Consider the following 23,976-nt stretch of genomic DNA (forward strand, 5'->3'; position numbering starts at 1 on the left):
GTGTGATGCTTAATTTTTATGTCAGAGTCAATACTGTTTTCCGATTGGCGCCATTTAATATAACAATATTTATGGTTGCTGCTGTTTTGATGCTCTGGAATTTTGTCGTGTAATTTTTTCCATTTCCTTTGAAAACAATACCCCAAATAAAGCGTTTAAGCGTGAGTCCACAAGTCTACAATTTGTTCAACAAGGTTGTTGTTATTGCTGAAATTAGTTTCTACATTATGATATTGATTTTTTAAATCTTTCTCTTTTGAAGACACTGAAAATTCATAACTTTGAAGTAGAGTTTCTTTTTCCTTTTTTGAGATACAGATTTGTGATGGTAGTTTATTTTTTATTTGACTACTAAATAATATTTTATATTTATTAGAATTAATTATCATTCCAGTAAATAAAACATTTTGTATATGATCTATATGCATATATCGATGTATTAAAAAGCAATATGTGAAACAAGTTTTCTTAAACATTGCGAAGGCTTCAAGGGGTCCAAAAAAATTTGAGGAGCAAAAAATAGAAAAGCCAATTTTAACATAAAAAGTTTTTAAAATTTTACTGTAAAAGGCGCTTTTTCATTTTTGCCCCGATGGCAAAAATCTTTGCTTCATCAATGTTCTTTAGCGTCGTATATATTAAATAAAGCAATTTTTATAATTGAATGTTTTATACATTATAAAGATGAGTTTACAATCATCCGCTTTTCTAAGGGAACAGAAAAGGAAACGGAAAAATAATCACGTGAGAATGCGCAGTTTTCCTTCGGACAAATAAATCTTTATTATGCATCCTCACGTGATTATTTTTACCTTTCCTTTCCCGTTCCCGTAGAAAAACTGATGAGTGGAAACTTGCCTTAACAAAACTCAATATACAACTGTTTAAACTATAATATAAAAATAAACTAAACTGAAGAATTAAATAGACATTCTTTAACATTCATTGATTTTTATTTTAAAATACCAAATTATTTTAAAATAAGTGATTTAAAGTAAAAGATCTGAAACTTAAAGTACTTAAACAATACAAACTATACTTGCTAACAAATAATGTGTTCAATCTATACTTACTACCAAATAATGTGTTCAAACAATACTTGCTACCAAATAATGTGTTCAAACTACACTTGCTACCGAATAATGTGTTCAAAGTATACTTACTACTAAATAATGTGTTCAAAGTATTTTCTACATAATTTTTTTTTAATTACTTATAGAAAAATTTCCGAATAAAAAATAACTAATAAAATTGTTTTGATCAACAAAACATATATAAATTAGTATATAAATTATATCTATTCTTAAAAGTATATAAATTATATCTATTCTTAAAAAAGCTGATTTAAAAAAACAAAAAAAAAACATTTTAAATAGTAGTAATAGTAGTAGTTTACAATTTTAAGAAAAAGTGATTAAAAGTAAAATATTGAGAAGAAAAAAATATATTTTATTTTTTAACTAATGAACATATATTTTTAAATATATATAATCATTTAAAATTACAATGACTCTGAATAAAAAGTGTATAGAAGAATTTGCTACATGCAACACTCTTGGTTTACACTTCTTCTTGTGCATGATAGGAGGTTAAAAAATTAAACTCACGCAACCTATCGAAGAATTGCAAGTCAATTTAAATAGTACAAAGAGAAAAACATTAAAACTTTGATTGAGGATGATGTACCTTGATGTTTTCCGAAATTCTTACTATGATAAAGAAATTATAACTATTTAAATTTTGATAAGATCTTCAAATTTCTCATAACAAGTTTATATTTTTAAGTTGTTATACTACGATTAATAATTGCAAATTTTTATAAAATAATTTAATTAATCATCTGTAAATCGTGAAATTTAATTAATCATCTGTAAATCGTGAAATTTATATATAGTTTGTGCATGGATAATGGTAGCATTTGGGTAATTTGAGACAACGGGTAGGATTTGATAATACTTACAATAATAATAAGGTAGTAAGCAACGGGCGGGTACCCGTGTATCCGTCAGTCCTAGTTCTAGATAATATTAAATGTTTAACATAATTTATGTACAGTGCAGAGTCACAATCCGTCAATGTGTTAACCCTTCTTACTTTTGCTTTAGACCTAATCCAATATCACATTGAAAGCAAACTATTTCTAGTAGACTCAAGTATAACAAAATAATGCATTTGATAGTTTGTATAAACCAATGGTTCGCAATCGTTTAAGATGGAAAAGCTAAAGTTTTACAATTTATAAATATTTTCTGGTTTCTAAAGAGCTACTAACATCTTGTTTTCAATAATATATTAGTATTTTTGCATGGAGCTGGAGAGCCACATTTTACAGTCGAAATTTTATCATCAAATTAGGCTTGAGAGCCGCAGGTTGGCGACCGCTGGTATAAACATTTAAATAATATAATGTAGACTATGCACTTACATAAATCTTTTATTGTTTTCACAGTAGACCAACAAACATAAACTTTGAATAAAGTATTAGTGTTACTACTAAACATCTAGTCTTTTCTTATTTAGTTCTCTATATGTGTAGTATTTATAAATCACAACACTGTTTTAAAAAATTAGAAATTTAGTTTGTGTCATAAAAATACTGAAGGTTGAGTGAGTGTGTAACACTGGAAAAACTGACCAGCCAATGCAATTCTCACACTCCACACGGGCACTGATTAGTGGTTGGACATTGTTATTTGGTTACAAACCATAAACAACAGTTATTTTTTCAGCACCTGTTATTTGCACTTTTCAATTTTTTCCTTTTAAATAACTAGCATTATCTCTCTAACACGTTTTGTTCTTAAAGGTGAAATTCCAATTTCAGAAAAGCTTGTATTGATAGTGTCACTTAAACATAATATATCATCTATGCTATCGCCATTGTCAATTTTTTCTTTTTATTCTAGTTTTGTTCTTAAAGTTAAAATTCCAATTTCAGAAAAGCTAATATTAATAGTATCACTTAAACATAATATATCATCAACATTTTCAATTTTTTCTTTTGCGTTAGTTGTTGAATAAGCTTTGCTGCTTAAGGACACAATTTTTGACCTGGACAAATGAATTTATTTGTTAATTTTGAAAGAGAATCTTACTCTCTAGGTAAATACATCTCAACCCTTTAACTGAGCCATTAGCCTTGCCAAAAGGATTTAAACAATAGCGCTGCAAATCCGTGTAGCTTGTGTTTAACAAAGAGAAGTGATTAGTGGTGGAAACAAATAAAAGTAACATTTTTGATTAAATCATATGTTCGTCCGTCAATTAAACTCTGTTCCTCAATCAAAAGTTCTGAGCAAAAGTCAGTGAAACCCTTTTTTCATGAATAAGTACTTTTATGAAATAAACTTCTGCAAAATGATCCAATACAATAATTACTTAAGTTTGTTCAACAGACATGTAAGGATAAGAAAACGTGGTCCGTCATTAATGACATAATGGGAAGAAAAAAAATAAATTCAACTTTTTTACAAAAAAGAATTTTTATTAATAACACTGACATATTCTGCAAAAAACAAATTTCGCAAGAATTTAACAAATATTTTATAAATACTGGTCCAAACCTTTCTAATAAAATAATTTCAACATCTGATTCATTTATAAACTACATAAAACCCACAAATAAAGCTATCAATATGTACAATATGTACGATATGTACAATCATGAACTTAAATATAAAGAACTTGAAGAAACTTTTTCCTCTTTAAAATAAAAGAAAAAAGAAAGCATCAGGGTTTGTTAAAATATCTAGTGATATATTTATCTTCAACAAAATTAGCCTAAGCAGACCTCTGATCCATATACTGAAGCTCTCAATAACTTCTGAGATTTTTTTTTTAAATGTAATAAACATTCGAGCATAACCAACTATAGACCTATATCAATACTTTCTGTTTTTTCAAAACTTTTCGAATGCGTAATTTATAATAAAATCTATATTCATTTCACTAAAAACAAATTGTTTTACCCAAACCAGTTTGAATTTCGAGAAAATCTCTCAACTGAATTGCAATCATTAAATTAGTTGATCAAACAACTAATGGTTTTAAACAAACTAAATTTACCTTAGAAGTTTTTATTGACTTATCAAAAGCATTTGATACAGTTGATCACTGCAGCCTTTTAGGTATACTAAAGCACTACGGTGTAATTAATAAAACTTACGATTGGATTAAAAGTTATCTTACCAATAGAAAGCAATATGTATACTCCAGATTGTGTCTGGAGTATTAAATGTTTTATGTGGAGTTCCCCAAGGTTCTTTTTTTCTTTTTTTTTTTTGCTCTTTGTTACATTTTAAGACATTGCGTTAATATTTCATAAAATTTACAAGCTAAAATTAAATAATATTAACAATTACAAGTGAAGATATTTAATATATATATATTTAAAAAGAAAGCGGAAACTCGTAGAAGACCGTATGGTCTTGTCGTTGAGTACCGCTGTAATAAGACGTTGTTGAATTTTTACATGTTAAATATTTGACGTAGTAAATAACAAAAGTAAGTGTTTTGCGATAATAAAAGAATAGTTAAGTTGATAAATGTTTTAAATATTCATTTTTTTTTAAGAGAGGCTTTGAATGAGTTTGTCGATCACAAGAATTAACTAAACGAGTTATATGTTTCTTATGACAATGAAGAGGCGCTAGTTTACTTTTGTTAGTACTGCCCCACGCAATATTTGCATAGTTAATATGGCAGTGAATAAGTAAATAATACAGTTGCATTAAAGTGCGTATGTTAAATAGCTTTTTGATTTGTATAATATTCCAATACTTTTTGAAATTTTGTTGCTTAAATTTTTAATGTGCTGTCTCCATGAAATATTTTCATCAATATATAAATATACTAATCTATATTTATATAATAATATTTAATCTATATTTATATAATATTTAGAAACTTATATATCTTATTATATTTATATAATAAACTGTGTAGCTTTTACTCTTTTTACTTGAATATTATCAATGAATAAAGATGGCGTTTCGTCTGGTATTAGATTTTTGTTTTCGAAAGTGACTGAAATAGAGTCCAGTTAGTTTTTTCAATATTTACTGAAAGATTATTTACTTTGAACCAGTCGAAAATTTTTTTAAGTTTTAATTTCATAATTTCACATAATATAGTAATATTGTTGTGCGCTAAAAATAAATTTGTGTCGTCGGCAAACAGTATTGTCCTCAGGCTGGATGCTTTATGGAGATCATTGAGATATAAAAGAAAAAAAAAGGCCTGAGTATAGAACTTTGTGGCACGCCAGAAGTAATGTTTAGTAACGTTTTTGATGATATATTGTCAATGTTTACATGTTGAGCACAATTATTTAAATAACTCATTACCCATTTTAAAACGACTTCTGTGATTCCATATAATTCGAGCTTTTTAATAAGAATTTGACGGTCAATAGTATCAAAAGCTTTTGATAAATCAATAAAGATTTCTATTGTATATTCAGATTTTTTAAACAACTTGTTAATACTACGTGTAAACAGAAGTATTGCATGTATACTCGTTAATACTACGTGTAAACTGAAGTATTACATCCCCTACTTTGAATATTGGGTTACTTTGGCAGTTTTACGTTGGTCAGAGAGAACTCATTGGCTAGCGCAAGACGAAAAGACTTTAAATAGAATATTTTAAATAAAATTGTAAGAATTTATAACAACGTTTCCGTTGATACCTTCGAATACTTTTGCTTTATTTGGTTTAATCGTTTTAAAGCTTTAAATTTCTTAAAGGGTGTTTCAACGCAATTAAGAATTGTTGTTTTTTGAGGTAAAATTCAAAAGAATTACTAGTATATGGAATATTTTATGCCAAGTTAGGCCTCGCTAAAATAAAATGCTTATTTAATTCAACTTATCGCTTGAAGCATATAAAATTTTATTATTAACTTTAATACCGTTAGGCAAAGCATCTGATTTAGTTTTAGCTTTACCAGCAATTTCTCTTAAAACTTGCCAAGTGCATTTTGAATTGTTTTTATTTTTTTCAAGTAAGTCAAGATATTTTTTAAAATATTTTTTCTTTGTCTGTCGAATTCTCTTGCATAATTTTTGTAAATGGTTTTATTTTCAACTGATTTGGATTTCAAGTACTTAAAATATAAATTTGTGTTTAATTTTGAAAGATTATCTTAGTCCATTGGTTATCCATGGGGATGTTATTTTTTTTAATTTTTGGTTTATTTCAATTTTAGGAAAATTTGCGTCATAAATATCGTAGAATGTTTTTAGAAAATTGCTATAAGCTCAGTTTGCGTCCTGAGAATGATCTGTATGTTGCCAATAAATAAAAAAAAGAAATTGCTTTTACTCAGTAATTGGTCAGATTTACGTGAATAAAAATTTAACGAACTTTCATTAAGTTTTTATTCACGTAAAGCTGAGCATTTACTGAGTAAATTGCTTTACCTTCAGTGAATGAAAATTTGTGCAAAACTACTGAAGTTTTTATTCACGTAAAACTGACCAATTAATGAGTAAAAGCAATTGCTTTTTTTTTATTCACACGACTTAACGATTCCTTTTTTTAAGAAATTGATTAAAAATATTGTTCCTTTATTACATTGTCAATTGATGAAGTCGTTGATACAGTAATTCTTGTCGGTTTTGTTATTAGCAGAAGCTCTCCGTTTTTAAACAAGTCATTGTAAAACTCTTTAATTTTGTATTTGACGTGATACTGAAAACAATCCAAATTAAAATCACCAATTAAATAGTTTAATTTCTTTTCTATAGGGCGATAACAGCAACTTAAAAGTATATATATTTATTTTTTGGTTAACATTTCGATTGTTAAAACCTCTTTATCGTCATCAGAAACAGTTAAGTCAAGCCTATTAATAAACTGCAGGTTTTCTTTTATATAAATAAAAATACCTCCACCGCTTTTTATTGGTTTTACTCTCTAGTGAAATAACAGCGATACCTGGTAAAAGAAAATTTGAGTTAGAATTGGCTTCATTAGAATTGCATCAAGTTTCAGTAATGCATACTACGTTAAAAATATCGAGAATATCCTCCATATTATTTGAAAAAGCTTCAAAATTTTTGTTCATACTTCCTATACTATGCAACACATTTAACTGGTTGCGCTCAACAAATCATTTTATTTCATTGTTAAAAAAAATAAGAACAGTTACTCTGCAAAGAATGAGCCTCATTAAGATAATTTAGATCTGGGTCAGAATTTTCGTCAATCACAAAATTATTTGTTTGGAAAAAAGTTAGAAAAGTTGTTTCAAAATTTAGTTCACTTGAAGCCATTTTAGTTATAGTTAGTTATAGTTTATTATAAATAACCTTTGCGAATTTCTCTTTCTTTCGCAACTCTTTCCCAGTTGGCACACGACGTCAATCCAACGTTGAAATAACGTTGATCAACGTTGATTAACGTTATTTTAACTTAAAAATTAAAAAATTTTTCCTTATCTCCGTCGTTCTTTCACTGAACGAATGAAATAATTAGTTTTGGGCGAACAAACTCTCGCTTAACTTAAAAATAACTACATATTATTCCTTAAAAAAAACACAAGAAGAAAACCTTCCTTATAAGTTGCCTGACCATATCTTAAATAATAAATTAGTTAAAAAACGAGCATAAGAACGAGTATAAGATTCTTAGGAATTTTTGTTAATAATAATTTATCTTGGCTTTCTCAAATACGATATATTCAATCTAAGATCACAATAAAGTTGGTATGATGTATCGAGTTCGTTCGTATATCAATAAACAAAGTCTCAAACTAATATATTTTGGATTAATTTATTGCTTCATCAGCTATATACATCATGGGCAAATAGAAAATCATCAAAACTTAAAAAAATTTATAGCTTACAAAAACATGCGTGCAGTATCATTTACTCAAAAATTAAGTAAAAATGCGTGCGGAATCATTTACTCAAAAATTACTTAAAAATAAGCGTGAACACGCTAAACCTATAATGAATGATATGAAAATGATGGTTATTTTTGAAATAAATATCTATCAGCATTTAATTTTTATGTATCGATTCAAAAATAATCTCACTACTGAAAACCTTAACAACAAGTTTGAAATAAATAGAAAACTATTATCTTTGAACAAATAAAAGTAACACATATAAACTGCCTCAAAACATTAATAAATATACTGAATACAGCATTGCATATCGAGGTCCAAATGTATGGAATATCAATCAAAAAGGATTTAAATGTATGCCAATGTCATTAAGTTCATTCAAGTTTCAAATCGAAAAAGAAATTTTTAAAGTTTGAGATAAAGAAATAAAGAAGTTTAATTCTTTATTTTATAAAGATCATTGTAACTAGAAATATACAAAAACGGTGCATGTTGACAAGATTTTACTATCTTCTTCGTTTTACGGACATTTTTTTTTTTCTCTTATATATATGTATGTTTACTATTTTTGTTAAACAGCTAAATAAATGAAATACAAACAAACAAACAAGGGATGTAGATTTAAAAAAGCTTTTTTTTATTTTTAATTCTAATTTTCGTCTTCTAATAATTCTATTCAATGTTAGTGATAAATGTAAATTAAACCTTTTAATTTAATTAGGGAGATTTGTCCGTAGAATAAAAATATACTTACTTAAATTAGCGCTACACGCCAAGTTATTTTACGGACCCCAATATCGCTTTTAAAATATCTTAGACTTTGTAACTTAGCTCAAAAAAACTAGATGGTTTAGTTCATAGGAAAAGTCTCTCCATAATGGTTTTCATTGTTTCTAAAAGTGTGAAATGAGCTCTTTCCAATGATGCCATTAAAGTAATAAAAAAAATTTTCCCACATTATTTTTTAGGGGTTCAAATACATGTTATTTTAGGGTATTTTACTTTTGTCACCACATTGGTTTCATAATAACTCAGCATTGGCAATTTTTAAAAAACTTATTATTTATCCATATTATATTAGTTCCACATTTTATTAGTACGTAGCACCTTTAGAAAACTTAACAACACTGAAAAACTTTTTGTTCTGGAGATATAACCCTACAAAAAAACAATAAAATTTTATGGTGTTGAATTTGTGACTCTGTTTGTTAAAGCATAGACTAAACTCTAGGCATGTTATAAAAGTTGTAATAAATAATTTGCAATCTGCACAATTGATTTACTAAGAATCCACTTTTTTAAGATATTTTACCCTTTTAAATGCAATAAATTTTATGGTCATGAATTTTATGGTGTTGAACTTGTGATATTTATTGAACTATAGATTGAACTATAGCTAAACTCTAATTTAAAAAAAAAAAAAAAAAAACATTTATTGTTATATCTATATTTCAACCCTAAAATTTTCGTGCCACATTTCTTTCATGTGTATTGATGATATTATAACAGCACAAAATATAGATTAGCGTTTTTATTAGATGAGAGCCGCTAATTACTGCGTATAAGTTTACAATTTGAGTATAAATTTAAAGTTAAATGGAAAAAGTATAAAATGTAAAAAATTACAGTTTGCATATAGATTTAAAGTTAAATGTAAAAAGGTGTCTATCACACTGTTAGCATGGTTTTTAAATTCAAATCAAATGAACAATCAAATATCAAGATTTCTTTAGAAATAAATGTTCTATTCACTTTTTGTTTAATTAACTCGTTCCAGAGAAGCAAAGAAAAATCGGATTACTGTTAATTGGAACAAAGTGGTTTAAGTGTCGCATATTTTATCACACTTTGTGTAAAATTATTGTATCTAAACAAGTATTTTTATTTATTTAAGTAAATTAAACCACACATAATAACACACAAACACGCACACACACTAATATTATTCAGCGCAATGTAAATTCCTTTTAAATACACTTCAAGAATTTTCATTAGACTGTCATTTTTTATTAAAACATTTTAAAAATAACATTTTTAATACTATAACCTACATCTTTTTTAAAGACATCTGCAGACGTTTTTAAAAAGGTGGGTGCAGATGTCTTCAAAAAGTTAGGTACATCATCAGAGCGTAGGCGCATCGTCAGATCTGATTATACACCTCGGCTCTGATGATGCACCTACGCTCTTGTTTAAAAATCATTTTTTTTATTATGATTTATTGTTAAATTGTTAATTAAATTTATCGTTTTTTGTTAAAAGTTTCATGTAATAGCTTGATAGGACAAATATTTACCACTAAATTTTTTTTAAAAACTATTTTTAATCATTATATTTATAATAAACACTGTTTACATTTTTACAAATCCAAAAAAAATATAATGTATAGCCGACAGCCCATTATACTTAACTTTTAAAAGATAAAAAAAAAATTATAAAATTTAAAAAATTTTAAAACCTCCAAGGGTAGAGTGGACACATTAACTATTTTAAACCAAAATTTTCAATTTTTTTAAATTGAAAATTTTGGTTTAAAATATGGTTTAATTGAAAAATTTAACGGGACTTTAATTCCCTAATTTACCAACTTGAGATAAATATTGCAAATCCCATTTTGTTGACTGAATCTAAAAAAGGTTCTAATTTGCCGACTGAAGGTATCTAAAGATACAAAATTGCCGACTGATAGTATAAAAATTTATTGGATGAGGCGGGGAGGGAAATGGAGGGGAGGGAAAGGAAGGGGAGGTGACACATACCCAGACACACACACCATCCTTCATGCCGTTTTCACCATTTTGTTTTTATATTAAAATGAAATTTTTTACGTTAACTTTCGATATAAGAATTAAGATTAAACAACCTCCTCTGCCTTTACCTCAACCCTTTGTTTATTTACCTCAACCCTTTGTTTTGATAATCGTGTAATATTAAAACATCAAAAAAGTTTTTCCGAAAAAGATTTTTATAATTCAATCATAAAATAAATCATAAAGTAAATGAGTTGAGTTACTAAGGTACTACCTCAGTCGGCAATTCAAAACGAATTATTTTTAGAAATGATATTTTATACATTATTTTAGTTTTAGACTTTAGTTTTCGCTATTAATAATAAGAAATTGTTTAAAACCGTTTTACATTTAGAATGTATCTAATAAGATTTTATTAAGTAAGAAATTTAGCGGTGAAGAACAGATGATTGAAATACATTTAATTCCGGTTTGAAATAAAATATAATCAGATATAGATGGGACTTCATTATCCGTTACTGGTTTTATTAATCGGCTCATGCAGCTCTTTTATCTGTTTTCTGAACAATTTTACTAAATATTTATTTTGTTAGAAATTACAAAGAATATAAATAAAACAAAAAAGAAAGAGAACAAAACTGGTGAGCCGTGTATGTAATAGCATACTTGACGATGACTATAAAAAAAAACATACATATAATATGTATGTATGTAAGTATGATATAAAACATTAGTATGTCTCGTCGTCAAGAGACCGTCCTCCTCTAGGTTTTAAGGCAACAATTTTAAAAAATGTCTTTTTTTGTATTTTTTATTTTTAAGCTATTTTTTTTCACTTATCAAAACATTTTACGTAGAGTTTTTTTTTACAGTGGAGAAAAACTTTTTAGAAAGAAGGGGCCACCCACCCTCCATAAAAAAATGAATACGAGCTTCTATAAGTATCATTTTTTTACAGGTACAAAAAATGTTTTACATCTGCATTTTTTACAGATGCAAAAAAGTTTTTATTTTACGTCTAAGTTTTTTTACAAAAAGAGACCGTCCCTCTCTAAGTCCAGATGCCACAAACCATCCTTCCCTAAGGGCAAGGAGGACGTTTTAAAAAGTTTACTCACGCCATATTTTCATTTTACGTTTCAATCTATTAGAGGCACAAAGACCTTTTTACGCATGTATTTTTTACAGGTACAAAAAATGTTTCACGCCTGGATTTTTTACAGATGTTTTTACCTATTGCAACAAAAGCAAATGCAGAAAACTTTTATGCCACGCTTATTTTTTTACTTTTTCTTCGTGCTTTTGCTTCTTGTAGGGTAGCGGTTTTTGGAGTTAATTTAACAACTCGTTTAAAAGTACAAAGAGCTGCAAGAACGACAGCTTGTTCAACGGCAGATATATTTCGCTCTTCTTGACGCTGACCGCGTACAAGAGATGTTGAAATTTTTTCTCCCACTTGTTTAGATTAAATAAAGCTTTTTTTAACATCTTGGAGCGAGTGTATTGCCCAAATAGAATTTTCTCCAGCAGGTGTATAGGTGCGAAAAGTGTTAACTCCTACTCGTGATATTATTGAGTATACTTCTGGCGTCTGTCTTGCCCTATGACAAATTTAGGAGCTTTTTTCAAAATAGATGTGAGTAGTTGTACCTTATCTTGAGGCTTTATGTTAAGAGTGCCAACTTACTTTTTTAGTGATGCTGCACGACTTTAGTCGGCTAACTGATAACTTTTCTTTGAATGGTCCGTAAGCAGAAGGTAAAGTATAACGCCTATCTGCATTTAAAGCACAAGAATGACTTGAGTTGTGATTATTAAAGAGGTCTTGAAGAGCATCTATCCAAACTTGACTATTACGCATTACAAGTTCTCCGATCTGAAGGCGACGGAAACCGTGGAATCAATCTAATCGCCCAAATCGGGCGTAGGTTGGCCTTTTTCGTGTTTAATATTAAGTGATTTCAAAAGTGACGCAAAATCTTCGGCAAATTCAGGTCCAATATTGCTTTTAATAGCTAGTATTGGTGCAAATATTCCGCTGCGAGAATTTTCTTTTTTTGTTTTAAAATGATAGTTAGGGCCTCAGAGTTTGTGCCGAGGTTGCTTTAGTTAGGCTGCGTGCATAAACATAGCCGCTATTTACTTCTAAGAGAGTTAAAATACACTCGTACACACTTGCTCGACCAAGTATCACTATTAACAGATAAATTTTGTGAGACTGGTTGTAGCAGGCCTAGGTCTCCAGCCACCGTGAGGCTCACCTTATTAGAATTTTCAAATTGGATAAATAAGAAGCTTATTTATCTTATTTGGTGGATAAATAAGCTTCTTCGAAATGTATATGAATTATATTTTCAAGGTTATAAGCTTTTTTATAGTTTCTAGCTTTTTCGGCTTTAACTGCAAAACGCCCGCAAAGCTCATGAAAAGTAATAGCTCGGAAAACTTCTTCTCTTAAATTTGACTAACGAACGCGTTCCACGTGCAAACAATAACAACGGTATTTTTTTGCTTAGCGCGATCAAGCTATTTTTTAACTAGGTATGTTTTATCAGCTCCTGGTACAGCAGCTTCGATAGCTAAGGAGCCTTGAATCATACAGTTTGAATTAAATTCAGATAATAAATCAATAAGATTATTATTTGATTCAACACATCGCGCTAGCATTAGAGCGTCTACCTTGTCAAAATTTTATTTTTCAGTAGCCTCTTTGTTTGAAAGATTAATTGTTTAGCATACTGCGATTGGATGGGGTTGAAATGCAAGTGAAGTTTCATCAAATGTTATTGATTTCAATACTAATAAAGCTTTTTCTGTCACTTTTAATGCGTCTACTACATCCCACCAAAAAGCCCTTCAGCAAACTTCAATCATACAGATTTAACAGCCGAGTTTGCCTTTTTTTTATGCTCAGCAGGAACGTAAACTGCGTCAGTTCTGACTTTTATGGCATTACCCCCAAGAACCATAACAGACATGTACAGACGTCTTTTCATTCCTTCTAGAACAAGAAGACCAACGGACAAGTATCATTCAGTTAAATCTCTTACATCTTGTTTAACGACAATATAGCCTGATCTTAATTTATTTTAAGTAACCTTTGTTTGCTCTGGCTTCATTTTTGTCAAAAAGTGCATTTGATTCCGCCCCTTAATGCAGAGTCCATAAATTGTATTGGCGGTATCTTTTCTTGCTTTATCGGTACACCCTTAATCGAGATAAAAATTGTGGAGAATAGCTAGACCATTTGTTTCAACTTGCTTGCACGGTGTGGCAACTCCAATTATGTTGAGATCAATAGATAGATAGATAGATAGATAGTTAGATAGATAGATATATAATCTTTTTCGTCAATTTAAAATTTTTTACAAAATTGTTAACTCAACAAATTGACTTTGAGCAAGCGGAAGACTATGGTCTTATCATATTACACCGTTAATTTCAATTATACTTTACAATCAATATCAATTAATTATAAGATAAACACAATAAGATATTTGTGGCATATAAATATATATTTAAGTATATATAAATATAAAAACTCGTATAATTAAAATTTTTTAAATATTTTTCGTAGAGTTTTTTTTTCTTTTTTTTGGAAGATTTGACGAGGCCTTGTGAAATCCATAGACTTTGTAAGTATTTGAGCTTAATTCCTTTTTCTTGGTTTGGAAATGCTTTTTTATAAGCATTACTGAACTCACAAATAAAATGTTTATAAGTTTTATTTGCGTCTTTGTAGTTAATAAGTTGTTCCCAGTTTATTACCGATAAGTAAAGTGAAAAAATTAAATACTATTTTTATTTATTTCCCTTTTCTTTAAATCAATGTTACAGGTTCTTGCGTACCTGGTATTTTTTTATTTCAACAAGAAGAAGCTCGTGTTTGCCCTTGAAACATCGAATTCAATGCAAGGTATTTTTTTCAATTCTTTTGCCTAGAAGCTAAGGTTTTAATCCGTGGTTATCAAAGCAATCACCAAAGAAAAACAAATTAAGAGCATAATCAATATATTCATAATTCAATATATTTAGTTGCTAAAAGTTGTTTGAAAGTTGTTGTTTTCTGGTTGTTGTTGTTTTCTGGTCGTAAAAGTTGTTGTTTTCTGGCTACTTTTTTTTGTTGTTGGTATATTTGAACAGATTTGTTTCTGATTTGAATATAATAAAAGAAAAATAAACTTAATCATAATAAAGTAAAAGAAGAAATAATGGAAATTACATTGAAAAATATCGAGAAATTAATTACAAACAAACTCGAAGAACAAAAAAAGAGTATTTTAAAAGAAACGGAAAGAACGCCTGTTAGAAGATCAAGAAAAATTGTTTACTGGTATAATTAGTACAAATTTAAAAATACTCACTAATCAATTAAATAAAGTTGAAAAAGAAGTAGACACTAACAAATCTAAAGTCTTGAGCATAGAAAACGACCTACGCAATATTAAAAAATGTCTTAACTTTCAAGAAATAAGCATCACGGAAAAATTAAATCAGATCACGAAGCGTTATGAAAAAAAAAAAAGCAATTTGATTAAAAAGACATTAGATTTGGAGAACCGTTCTCGAAGGAATAATTTAAGAATAAACAAAATATATGAAAAACCAAATGAAAATTGGGCTGAGTACAAAAATGCAGTAAAGGAAATGTTCAAAAACAACTTAAAATTAATAATAACTAAAAATTGTATTATTATAAAAAGTACTCAACGCTAAAAAAAACTTCCGAGGAACTGGGATATACGTTATGAGGATTTTGCTTAAGAAGCGATCGAATGCCGAAAAAAGCTGTGGGAAGAGGTCAAATAATTGCGACTTGAAGGAAAGTATGCAGTTATAAAGTATGATAAAAAATTTTTCTAGAGAATTTTTAAAGTAAATACGTTCGTTCTTAAAAAGAACTCCTATTAAATTTATTTGTTATTACTAATAATTGCTTTAATAAGCGATTTGTCTAAAACTAAACTCTTTAATTTTTTTGAAATGAAATTTTTTTCATTACACAAAAACTCCGACCCAGATATTAACTATTTTCATGATACAAAAATCGAATGTTTTAACTATATAGTAAGATCATTGGATTTTTGTATCATGAGTTACTAAATTATTTGGTAAATTGTACCAATAAGACACTTTAAATTATCTTTGAACACTAAATTATCTTTGTGTGGTTCTTCTCTAATATTTAAAGATTGACCTTTTAGAGTTAAAGAAAAAGTTTTTGAAATTGGATGACACAAGTTTACTTTGTGTAAATAAGTTTTTATTTTGAAATATTGGATGTTGTCCCCTCTAATTCTTCTGATTTCGAGACTTTCTAACCCTAAGCTCAATTAACGTTTCCGTATGAGTTGTGATTTAAACCTTGTACAAGCTTTGTAGCTCTTTGCTGAACTCTTTCAAGTTTTTTTATTGCCTTTTTCAAATGTGGATTCCAAACTGGTGCCAAAATTCTAATTCAGGTTCATCATAAGTTTTATATAGTTTAGTAAACATGTCAGTTGGCCAAAATATGAATGTCTACTTTATTGTACCTAGTTTTGAGTAAGCTTTATTGGTTATCGTTGTGATGTGGGTTTTCCATTCCAGGTTTTTCATTCAATTTAACGATTTTTCAATCATGCGTTGTATATATAATTATTCAGATTACTACATATGTTGATAACTTGGTCTCGTTCATATGTTGTTTCATTTAATTTGATGATTGTTCCGTCGAGGGTTGTTTCTATAACTATTTATATATACATTATGTATTCATTAGGTTATAATGTACACATGATGCATACATATATATATATATATATATATATATATATATATATATATATATATATATATATATATATATATATATATATATATATATATATATATATATATATATATATATATATATATATATATATATATATATACACAGAGCCTTTAGAGGATTTTCAGACAGGCTGAATAGGCCATGGTCTAAGGGTGCCGCAAAAAAATGGGGCCCAATAATCAAATTGCAAAAAACTTAAATTTTAATTTTTGGAAAGTGCTTATATTTTCATTAGAAAGTAAAATAAAATTTACTTTCTTATTTTTCTACTATCTTTTTTTCAAATTTGGGTCTGAAAGATACCGGAATTTCGTTAATCTGCTTGAGTTGATTGCAGATTTTAATCCTTTATTGGCCAGACACATTAAAAATTTATAGTGACAGCGGTTCTGGAAAAACAAACTACCTCTCAAAGAATACATGTGATGGCCAAAAAAAGTTTTGCAATCAAACAACGGCGATGTTTAAAAAATCTAAGTATTATCGATTATCAGTAGATTCAACACCTGATGTGAGTCAAAAAGATCAACTATGTGTGATCTCGAGGTACATTGATCAAACTTCTAATGAGCCAATTGAAAGACTTGTCAACTTCATCCACATTGATAATCACACTGGGGAAAATTTAGCAAATACACCTGTGGAATTTTTAGACATAAAATTAAACTTGGAAATCAGCAACTGCAGAATCCAGTCTTATGATAACTCAAGCAATATGATTGGAAAATATAAAGGTATAATACAAAGTTATGGAAGTTTTGGAACAGTTGGCAAGTAGTTTATTTTAATCACTATCAAATACTCGGTGGAGCGCACATGCTTAATTGGTCGAAACCATTCACCAGAACTACAATAAATTAATGGAAGGGTTGGTCAGAATCAATGAGAGTAAAAGTTTTGAAACAAAAGCAAAAGCTGCGGCTGGAAATTTACTATCGAAAATGGAAACTTTTGAATTTGCTTTACAAACAATAATATGGGATCTAATTTTGCAACGAATGAATGCTGTTTCCAAATCATTGCAAAGTGCAACTATTACTCTAGATACATGTGCTAAACTTTATTAATCTTTTGGTGATTATCTTCTTGGATTAATTAACTCATTCGAATTAATAGTACAAGATGCGAAATTACTGTTACCAGAAATTATTTACAAAAGTGATGTATTAAGAAAACGCTTTTAGGTGAAAACTGATCAGAAGAACCTCAATTAAGTCTATGTGAAGAGTTTTTTTATAAACCATCTTACTACAAATTTAAAAAAAAAAAGCTCAATGCTATCAGGAATTGAATGACAAATTTGTATTTTTATTAGACACGACATTCAATAAAGATAAGACTTGTTTTAATTGTCTGGTGGAAGACAACACAGAAGACACTGATGATAATTTATATGCAGAAATTGAACTTCTACACCTGTATTTGAAAAAACATTTTAATAATCAAGTTCCTGAATTTTCCCATCTGGTTTTGTTCAAACTTATAAAGAAAAAATAAATAGAGGATTCATTTTCAAATACTGAAATCATTCTTAGGATTTTCATATGTTTCATGATATCCAACTGCTCTGGAGAAAGGCCATTTTCAAAATCCTTTTAAATTAATTAAATATATAATTTAATTAATTTAAAAGGATTATTTCAAGTTGATTTTTACTAGATAGTTTTAGCTAACACCAAAACTAATTTATATCAACACTTATAGACAGTACACACACACACATATAAATGTCATAAAAAAATTACAATTGTCTCATAAAAAAAGAAAAAAAAAATGTCATGAAAATTTACAACTGTTTCAAATTAAAAAAAAAAAGATTTATAATAATACAATCTTACCTAAAGATATAGGTCAGAATAAAATATAACAAAATTTTAAAAATGACAAATTTTGCAAACGCAGTTATTGCCACACCAATTCTTGATATGTTTTTTGAACATATCAAGAATTGGTGTGGCAATAACTGCGTTTGACTTTTTTATAGTAAAAAGATTTTTCATAAATATTGGATTTAGACAATTAATAGACTTAAAAGTTTCCATCATTAGAAGTCTCGAATTTGATTCAAAGATGGATTCTTGGACTATCATTAAAATTTAATAATTCATCCAGAGACTAATCAAATCTTTTATAGACTATACTTAGAGCTTTTTATGATTCTTTTAATTAGTTTGTCATCTTTTTTTAAACAAAAAATCCGTATTAGAGGACAACAAGAAAAGTTAGACAAAGTAAAAGCATTAAACAGCAAAATAGATTTATCACGGGATAAATAACTTCTTATGCGTAAAAGATCAAAACATTTACCATTAGCTTTAATGTATAATTGTTTAATATGTTCCCCAAACTTTAGATCTATATCAATTATTATACCGATATCGGATAATAGTTTTACCATATCGGAGGCAAAAACCCTTACATTTCCTATTTTTAGCAATGAATCTTTTGTGTTTTTTAAGCCAACTAAAAGAAATTGAAACTTATCTGGGTTAGCAACCACCGAGTTTAACTGAAGCCAATTGATGTTATTGGTTGCTTCTTTTTACAAACGAAAAATAACCTAATCACAAGCATAAATTGTGTTATCATCAGCAAAATTACAATGTTCCGTTTCTTTAATAAATAAAAATAAATCATTTATAAAGATATCGAACAAAATAGGTCCAAGGATTGACTTTTAAGGCACTCCAGATAATATATATCCACCCATTTTGAGGCAGAAAAATCTATTTTTACCCTTTGTTTACAGCTACAAATATAGGACAGCAAGAGATTGAGGGTGGAATGCAAGAAGCGAACTTGAGTCAAGTTTACTTGAACTTTAAATTTTAACCAATAGCGGCAGAAAATGGGTTTTCCCCACAAAAAATACTCTGCCGCTATTGGTTAAAATGTAAAGTTCAAGTCGAACTTGACTCAAGTTTGCTTCTTGCATTCCACCCTAAGACTTTCTTTCAAAAAACCACAGGCGTCTAATTTAGCAATTAGTAAATCATGCGGGATATAGTTGTACGCTTTTGTGATGTCTACTAATATTAATCCAACAACACCTCCATTATTAATACAATCATGCCATTTATTATGTAACGAAAAAAGGGCATGCTGAGTATTATAACATCTTCGGAAACTACACAAAAGTTAATCAAATCTAGGCTCAATAAATATCAAGATTTGTTCATATAAAATTTGTTCATATAAAATAAAAAAAAGTTTCAACTGTAGAAAGAGCTGGTACAATACTAATTGGACGGTAATTCGACTTATCAGTTGGGTCATTCGTGTTAAAACGCGGTATGGCATTAGCCATTTTTAGAAAATGACGGGAATTTACCATTATGGATACTATTATTTAAACAATCTGTAAGACTGTCCCTAAAGTAAAAAATATAAGATTTTAACTTAAAAGTATATCACCACTAGTCTTTTTCTTATTATTAATAGACTTTATAATTTTTGTAATATCATCAGGTGTGATTTGACGGAACTGGAAACTATGTGTATACATTTGATACTACACGTATCAAATGTTTTCTTTATGTTTATTATACTGCGATGATCAATATACTTTTTGATAGCTGCATCAACTGGGTCTATAGAGCAAGAGAATAAAGAAGAATGTATGAAATTTGTATTACCAGATGGAACTGCAACGTTTATGAAATAGTTATAAAAAATATTAGTCATTAAAGAGTTGTTAAAGATGATGTTACCGTTTCCAACTAAAGTGATACGTTTTTTAAAGTTACCAGATTTATCTGAAAGGAAAGGTTAAGTTAACTTCAAGAGAGGTGTATCTGAAACGATTTGCGCCGTTGAGTTGCCCATATATATATATATATATATATATATATATATATATATATATATATATATATATATATATATATATATATATATATATATATATATATATATATATATATATATATATATATATATATATATATATATATATATATATATATACATATATATATATATATATATATATATATATATATATATATATATATATATATATATATATATATATATATATATATATATATATATATATATATATATATATATATATATATATATATATATATCAGTGGCGGATTTACCATATGCGAGGCCATAGGCAAGTTTTCTATTATATTAGTTGAGTTTTTAATTCTTGTATTCTATTGTGTTTTGGATATTTATTAGAACGTAACGAAGCAAAAAACGCACATAGGTTTTAAATGTACATTAAGTATTTTTTTTATTTTGGATGAAGATGGACTAATAAGACTACTCAAAATGCGATACCATTTATTTTTTTCGCAGATTTTAGGAGGATCGATTACATTGACTTAAAACTTAACCTTTCTGACTTTTAAAGACGCAAACTCATCAATTAAATCAGAACAGTCCAAGGACCGACTTATTTTATTTTCAATGGAAATTAAAGCTAATGCAGATAAGCGGTCTTGACCCATAGTGGAACGTAAATAGTTTTTTATGAGTTTTAATTTGGAAAATGACCTCTCTGCGCTTGCCACTGAAATAGGGGAAGTTAGTAAAATTCGTAGGGCAATAAATAAATTTGGAAAAATTTCGATTATAGAATTTGCCGTAATATACTTCAAAATTTCCAGTGCAACTTTCGATTCCGCCGAAGCTTCCATTCATAAAAATGTATTTATTTCCGAGTATAACTCTTCATGGTTCACGTCCGATTCTTCTGTACTAGGATTTCTCAGTGATATTTCTAAATTTTTACAATCATTCTACAATTCATTTGCATCTAAACTTCGCATTTTTTCGGTACGGGTTAAAAAACCTAATATTTTGTTGTATGAATCAAGCATTTTGAATCTTTTATTTAAGCTTACTAATGCAACATCAATTATTACATTAAAAAAATCTAATTTATATTTAGACTTTCCATTTAGAGGTGTATCAGTTCCTTCATATTCAAAAAAACGTCGTTTTCGGCTAAGCCGCACTTGAGAGAATACTGGCTCAGTACCTAATTTTATAGCTATTTCTTCAGATTTTTTAATAATCGCTTCAAATGATTCATCACTTCTGAATGATTTTAAAAAAATTTTCGTAGTTTCCACCAATTTTATCATAATAGAAATATCTGCCGAGGGATTCTGCATAACTTTACTTAGTTTGTTAATTTCAAGCAATAAATCATGCCAAATTGTAAGTGAAAGTATAAACTGATATGAGGATATCTCATTTGCAAGACCGTTAGCTTCAGAAACAGCAACTCCAATTGAACTTGAATCTGCAACTTTGTATAAAGCTTCTATAATTTGAACCAAATTATCTTTTACAACTTTTATACTATTTATACGGCTTTCCCAACGCGTATCTGATAATGATTTAACAGTCATTTTACAAACACTTTGCAGTATGTCCCATCGAACGGTTGATGCAGCAAAAAATGTAAAAATTCGTTGAACAGTACCAAAAAAGTTAATTGCAATTGATACTGATTTCGCAGCATCACATACCATTAGATTAAATGTGTGGTTAGCACATGGAACGTAAAGAGCTCTGGGATTTTTTTCTTTGATTAAAGCTTGAACCCCTTTGTATTACCCTCGCATGTTAGCACTATTATCATACGATTGCCCGCGACAATTCATTAGATCCAAATTATACTCAGCTAATAAATTTAAAAAAGTTTCAACTAAACCTGAACCAGTGCTATCAGTTATGTGAAAAAAACCACAAAAAAATTCTTCAATTTGTACTTCTTCCTGATTAATTTTAACGCATCTCAAAAGAATTGAAAGCTGTTCCTTATGACTTACATCAGGAGTGCAATCCATGATAACAGAAAAATATTTTGATGACTGTACAGAAAATACGATAGTTTTCAGTATTCTTCTCGCAACCTTAACTTAAGCAACAGCAACTTACTTGTACTAAGAAAAAAAATGCGAGGCCACCTGAGCGCGAGGCCACAGGCAAATGCCTGCTTTGCCTGTGCTTAAAACCGCCGCTGATATATATATATGTATATATTTATGTATATATATATATAAATATATATATATATATATATATATATATATATATATATATATATATATATATATATATATATATATATATATATATATGTATGTATGTATTATACATATTCATGTATAATTAATGTGCATATATGCATATATTGTTTTTGGCTAACGTCAGTAACTATAAAGAATCGCATTCCTATTCATTATGTATTACATATTTTATATATACGCATTTATATTCATTATGTATTACATCCATAATAAATATGAACAAATGAATACGTATAACACAAATATATGTATATATATAAATATATATATATATATATATATATATATATATATATATATATAGATATATATATATATATATATATAGATATATATATATATATATATATATATTCCATTTCTTTACAGTTTCCATTTCACAGATTCTATTTCTTTACAGTTATTGACGTTAGTCAACTTGAACTTTATTTGCTTAAACCTCTTTTTTAGGGTTAATCTAGAAACTTTAGATTTTTTGCATCACTCAGTTTAACTCGATCTTTTTTTAACTATATATAGAAAGTACTATGTTTTATATGACTTCACTTATATATTTTACTTTTTAGAGTTTTAGATAAAAGTTATGTTTCAACTTAAAATAAAAAACATGCTGGTTTGATAGAATCGCGCAGTTCTCTTATGATCCAGAAGAAAGTTTTGTAAACATCGTAAAAATTCAGATGAACTTTATGTTTTGAAAAGAAAAATTCCAAATGGAGATATCCAATGCATCACTTTTGTATGCATGAATTTAATCTTTATAGTTTAGCGATCGCCAATAAATTACGCAACGTTAAATTTCACCAATAAACAAAACAAAAAAGGTTATAAGTTTTCCCTCGCAGAGCCTCAAGTCATAAAAAATTAAAACAGTCTATTAAGTTTATTAAAAATTGCGAAAAAAGAAGTTAATATCTCCTTCTCATTTTTTTCAAATAAGTTTAGCCTTTTGTAATTTATGGACAATCCCTTATATGTTATACATTATTAAATTTTTTTTTTTTAAATTTCATGAACATTTTAAATACTTTTTCCATTGTTTCTTTTTAGGTAAAACAGTTATCATTAACTGGCGGTAAAAATTCAGCTGATACAAATAAAAATGTTTTGCAAATTATAATAAATATTATAACTTTTTATAATATTTAAAAAATTTAAATTTTAAGATTTATGGTTGACAGTATGACATTTATCATCTTTTTATATATGTAAACTGACAACAGACACTCTTTTGTCAGAATACAGCATGAATGGTCTAAAGAAGAAGAAAAAGTTCAAAGATTTGATAAATCTTTGTAACGCCATCAGTGGTATTCTCATAAACTTTTTATTGTGTTTGATTATTATTTTGCAAGCTTTTTGTGGAATATTTTATTTCAAAATTGTTTGCAATTAAGATGAATTTTCAATTCCAATGCTCGATTTTAGTGGAATAGAAAACTTTTTCCATTTACATATTTTTCCACTTGAAAAATATTTTTCCACATGCATCTAAACTCTGTG

The 23,976-nt window shown here is 27.9% G+C and overlaps 2 protein-coding genes across 2 annotated transcripts in view; both read right to left on the reverse strand.

Annotated features, from left to right (window-relative positions):
- LOC136076723 (usherin-like) overlaps nucleotides 1–23,976 on the reverse strand; it is a 765,758-nt gene that overhangs the window by 101,669 nt on the left and 640,113 nt on the right. The window lies entirely within an intron of this gene.
- LOC136075813 (uncharacterized) lies at nucleotides 21,172–21,912 on the reverse strand. The gene has a single exon (XM_065789251.1). The coding sequence runs from the start codon at nucleotides 21,910–21,912 to the stop codon at nucleotides 21,172–21,174; it is 741 nt and encodes a 246-aa protein (XP_065645323.1).

This window comes from Hydra vulgaris, chromosome 02, assembly GCF_038396675.1.
Source record: "Hydra vulgaris chromosome 02, alternate assembly HydraT2T_AEP".
Taxonomy (NCBI): domain Eukaryota; kingdom Metazoa; phylum Cnidaria; class Hydrozoa; order Anthoathecata; family Hydridae; genus Hydra; species Hydra vulgaris.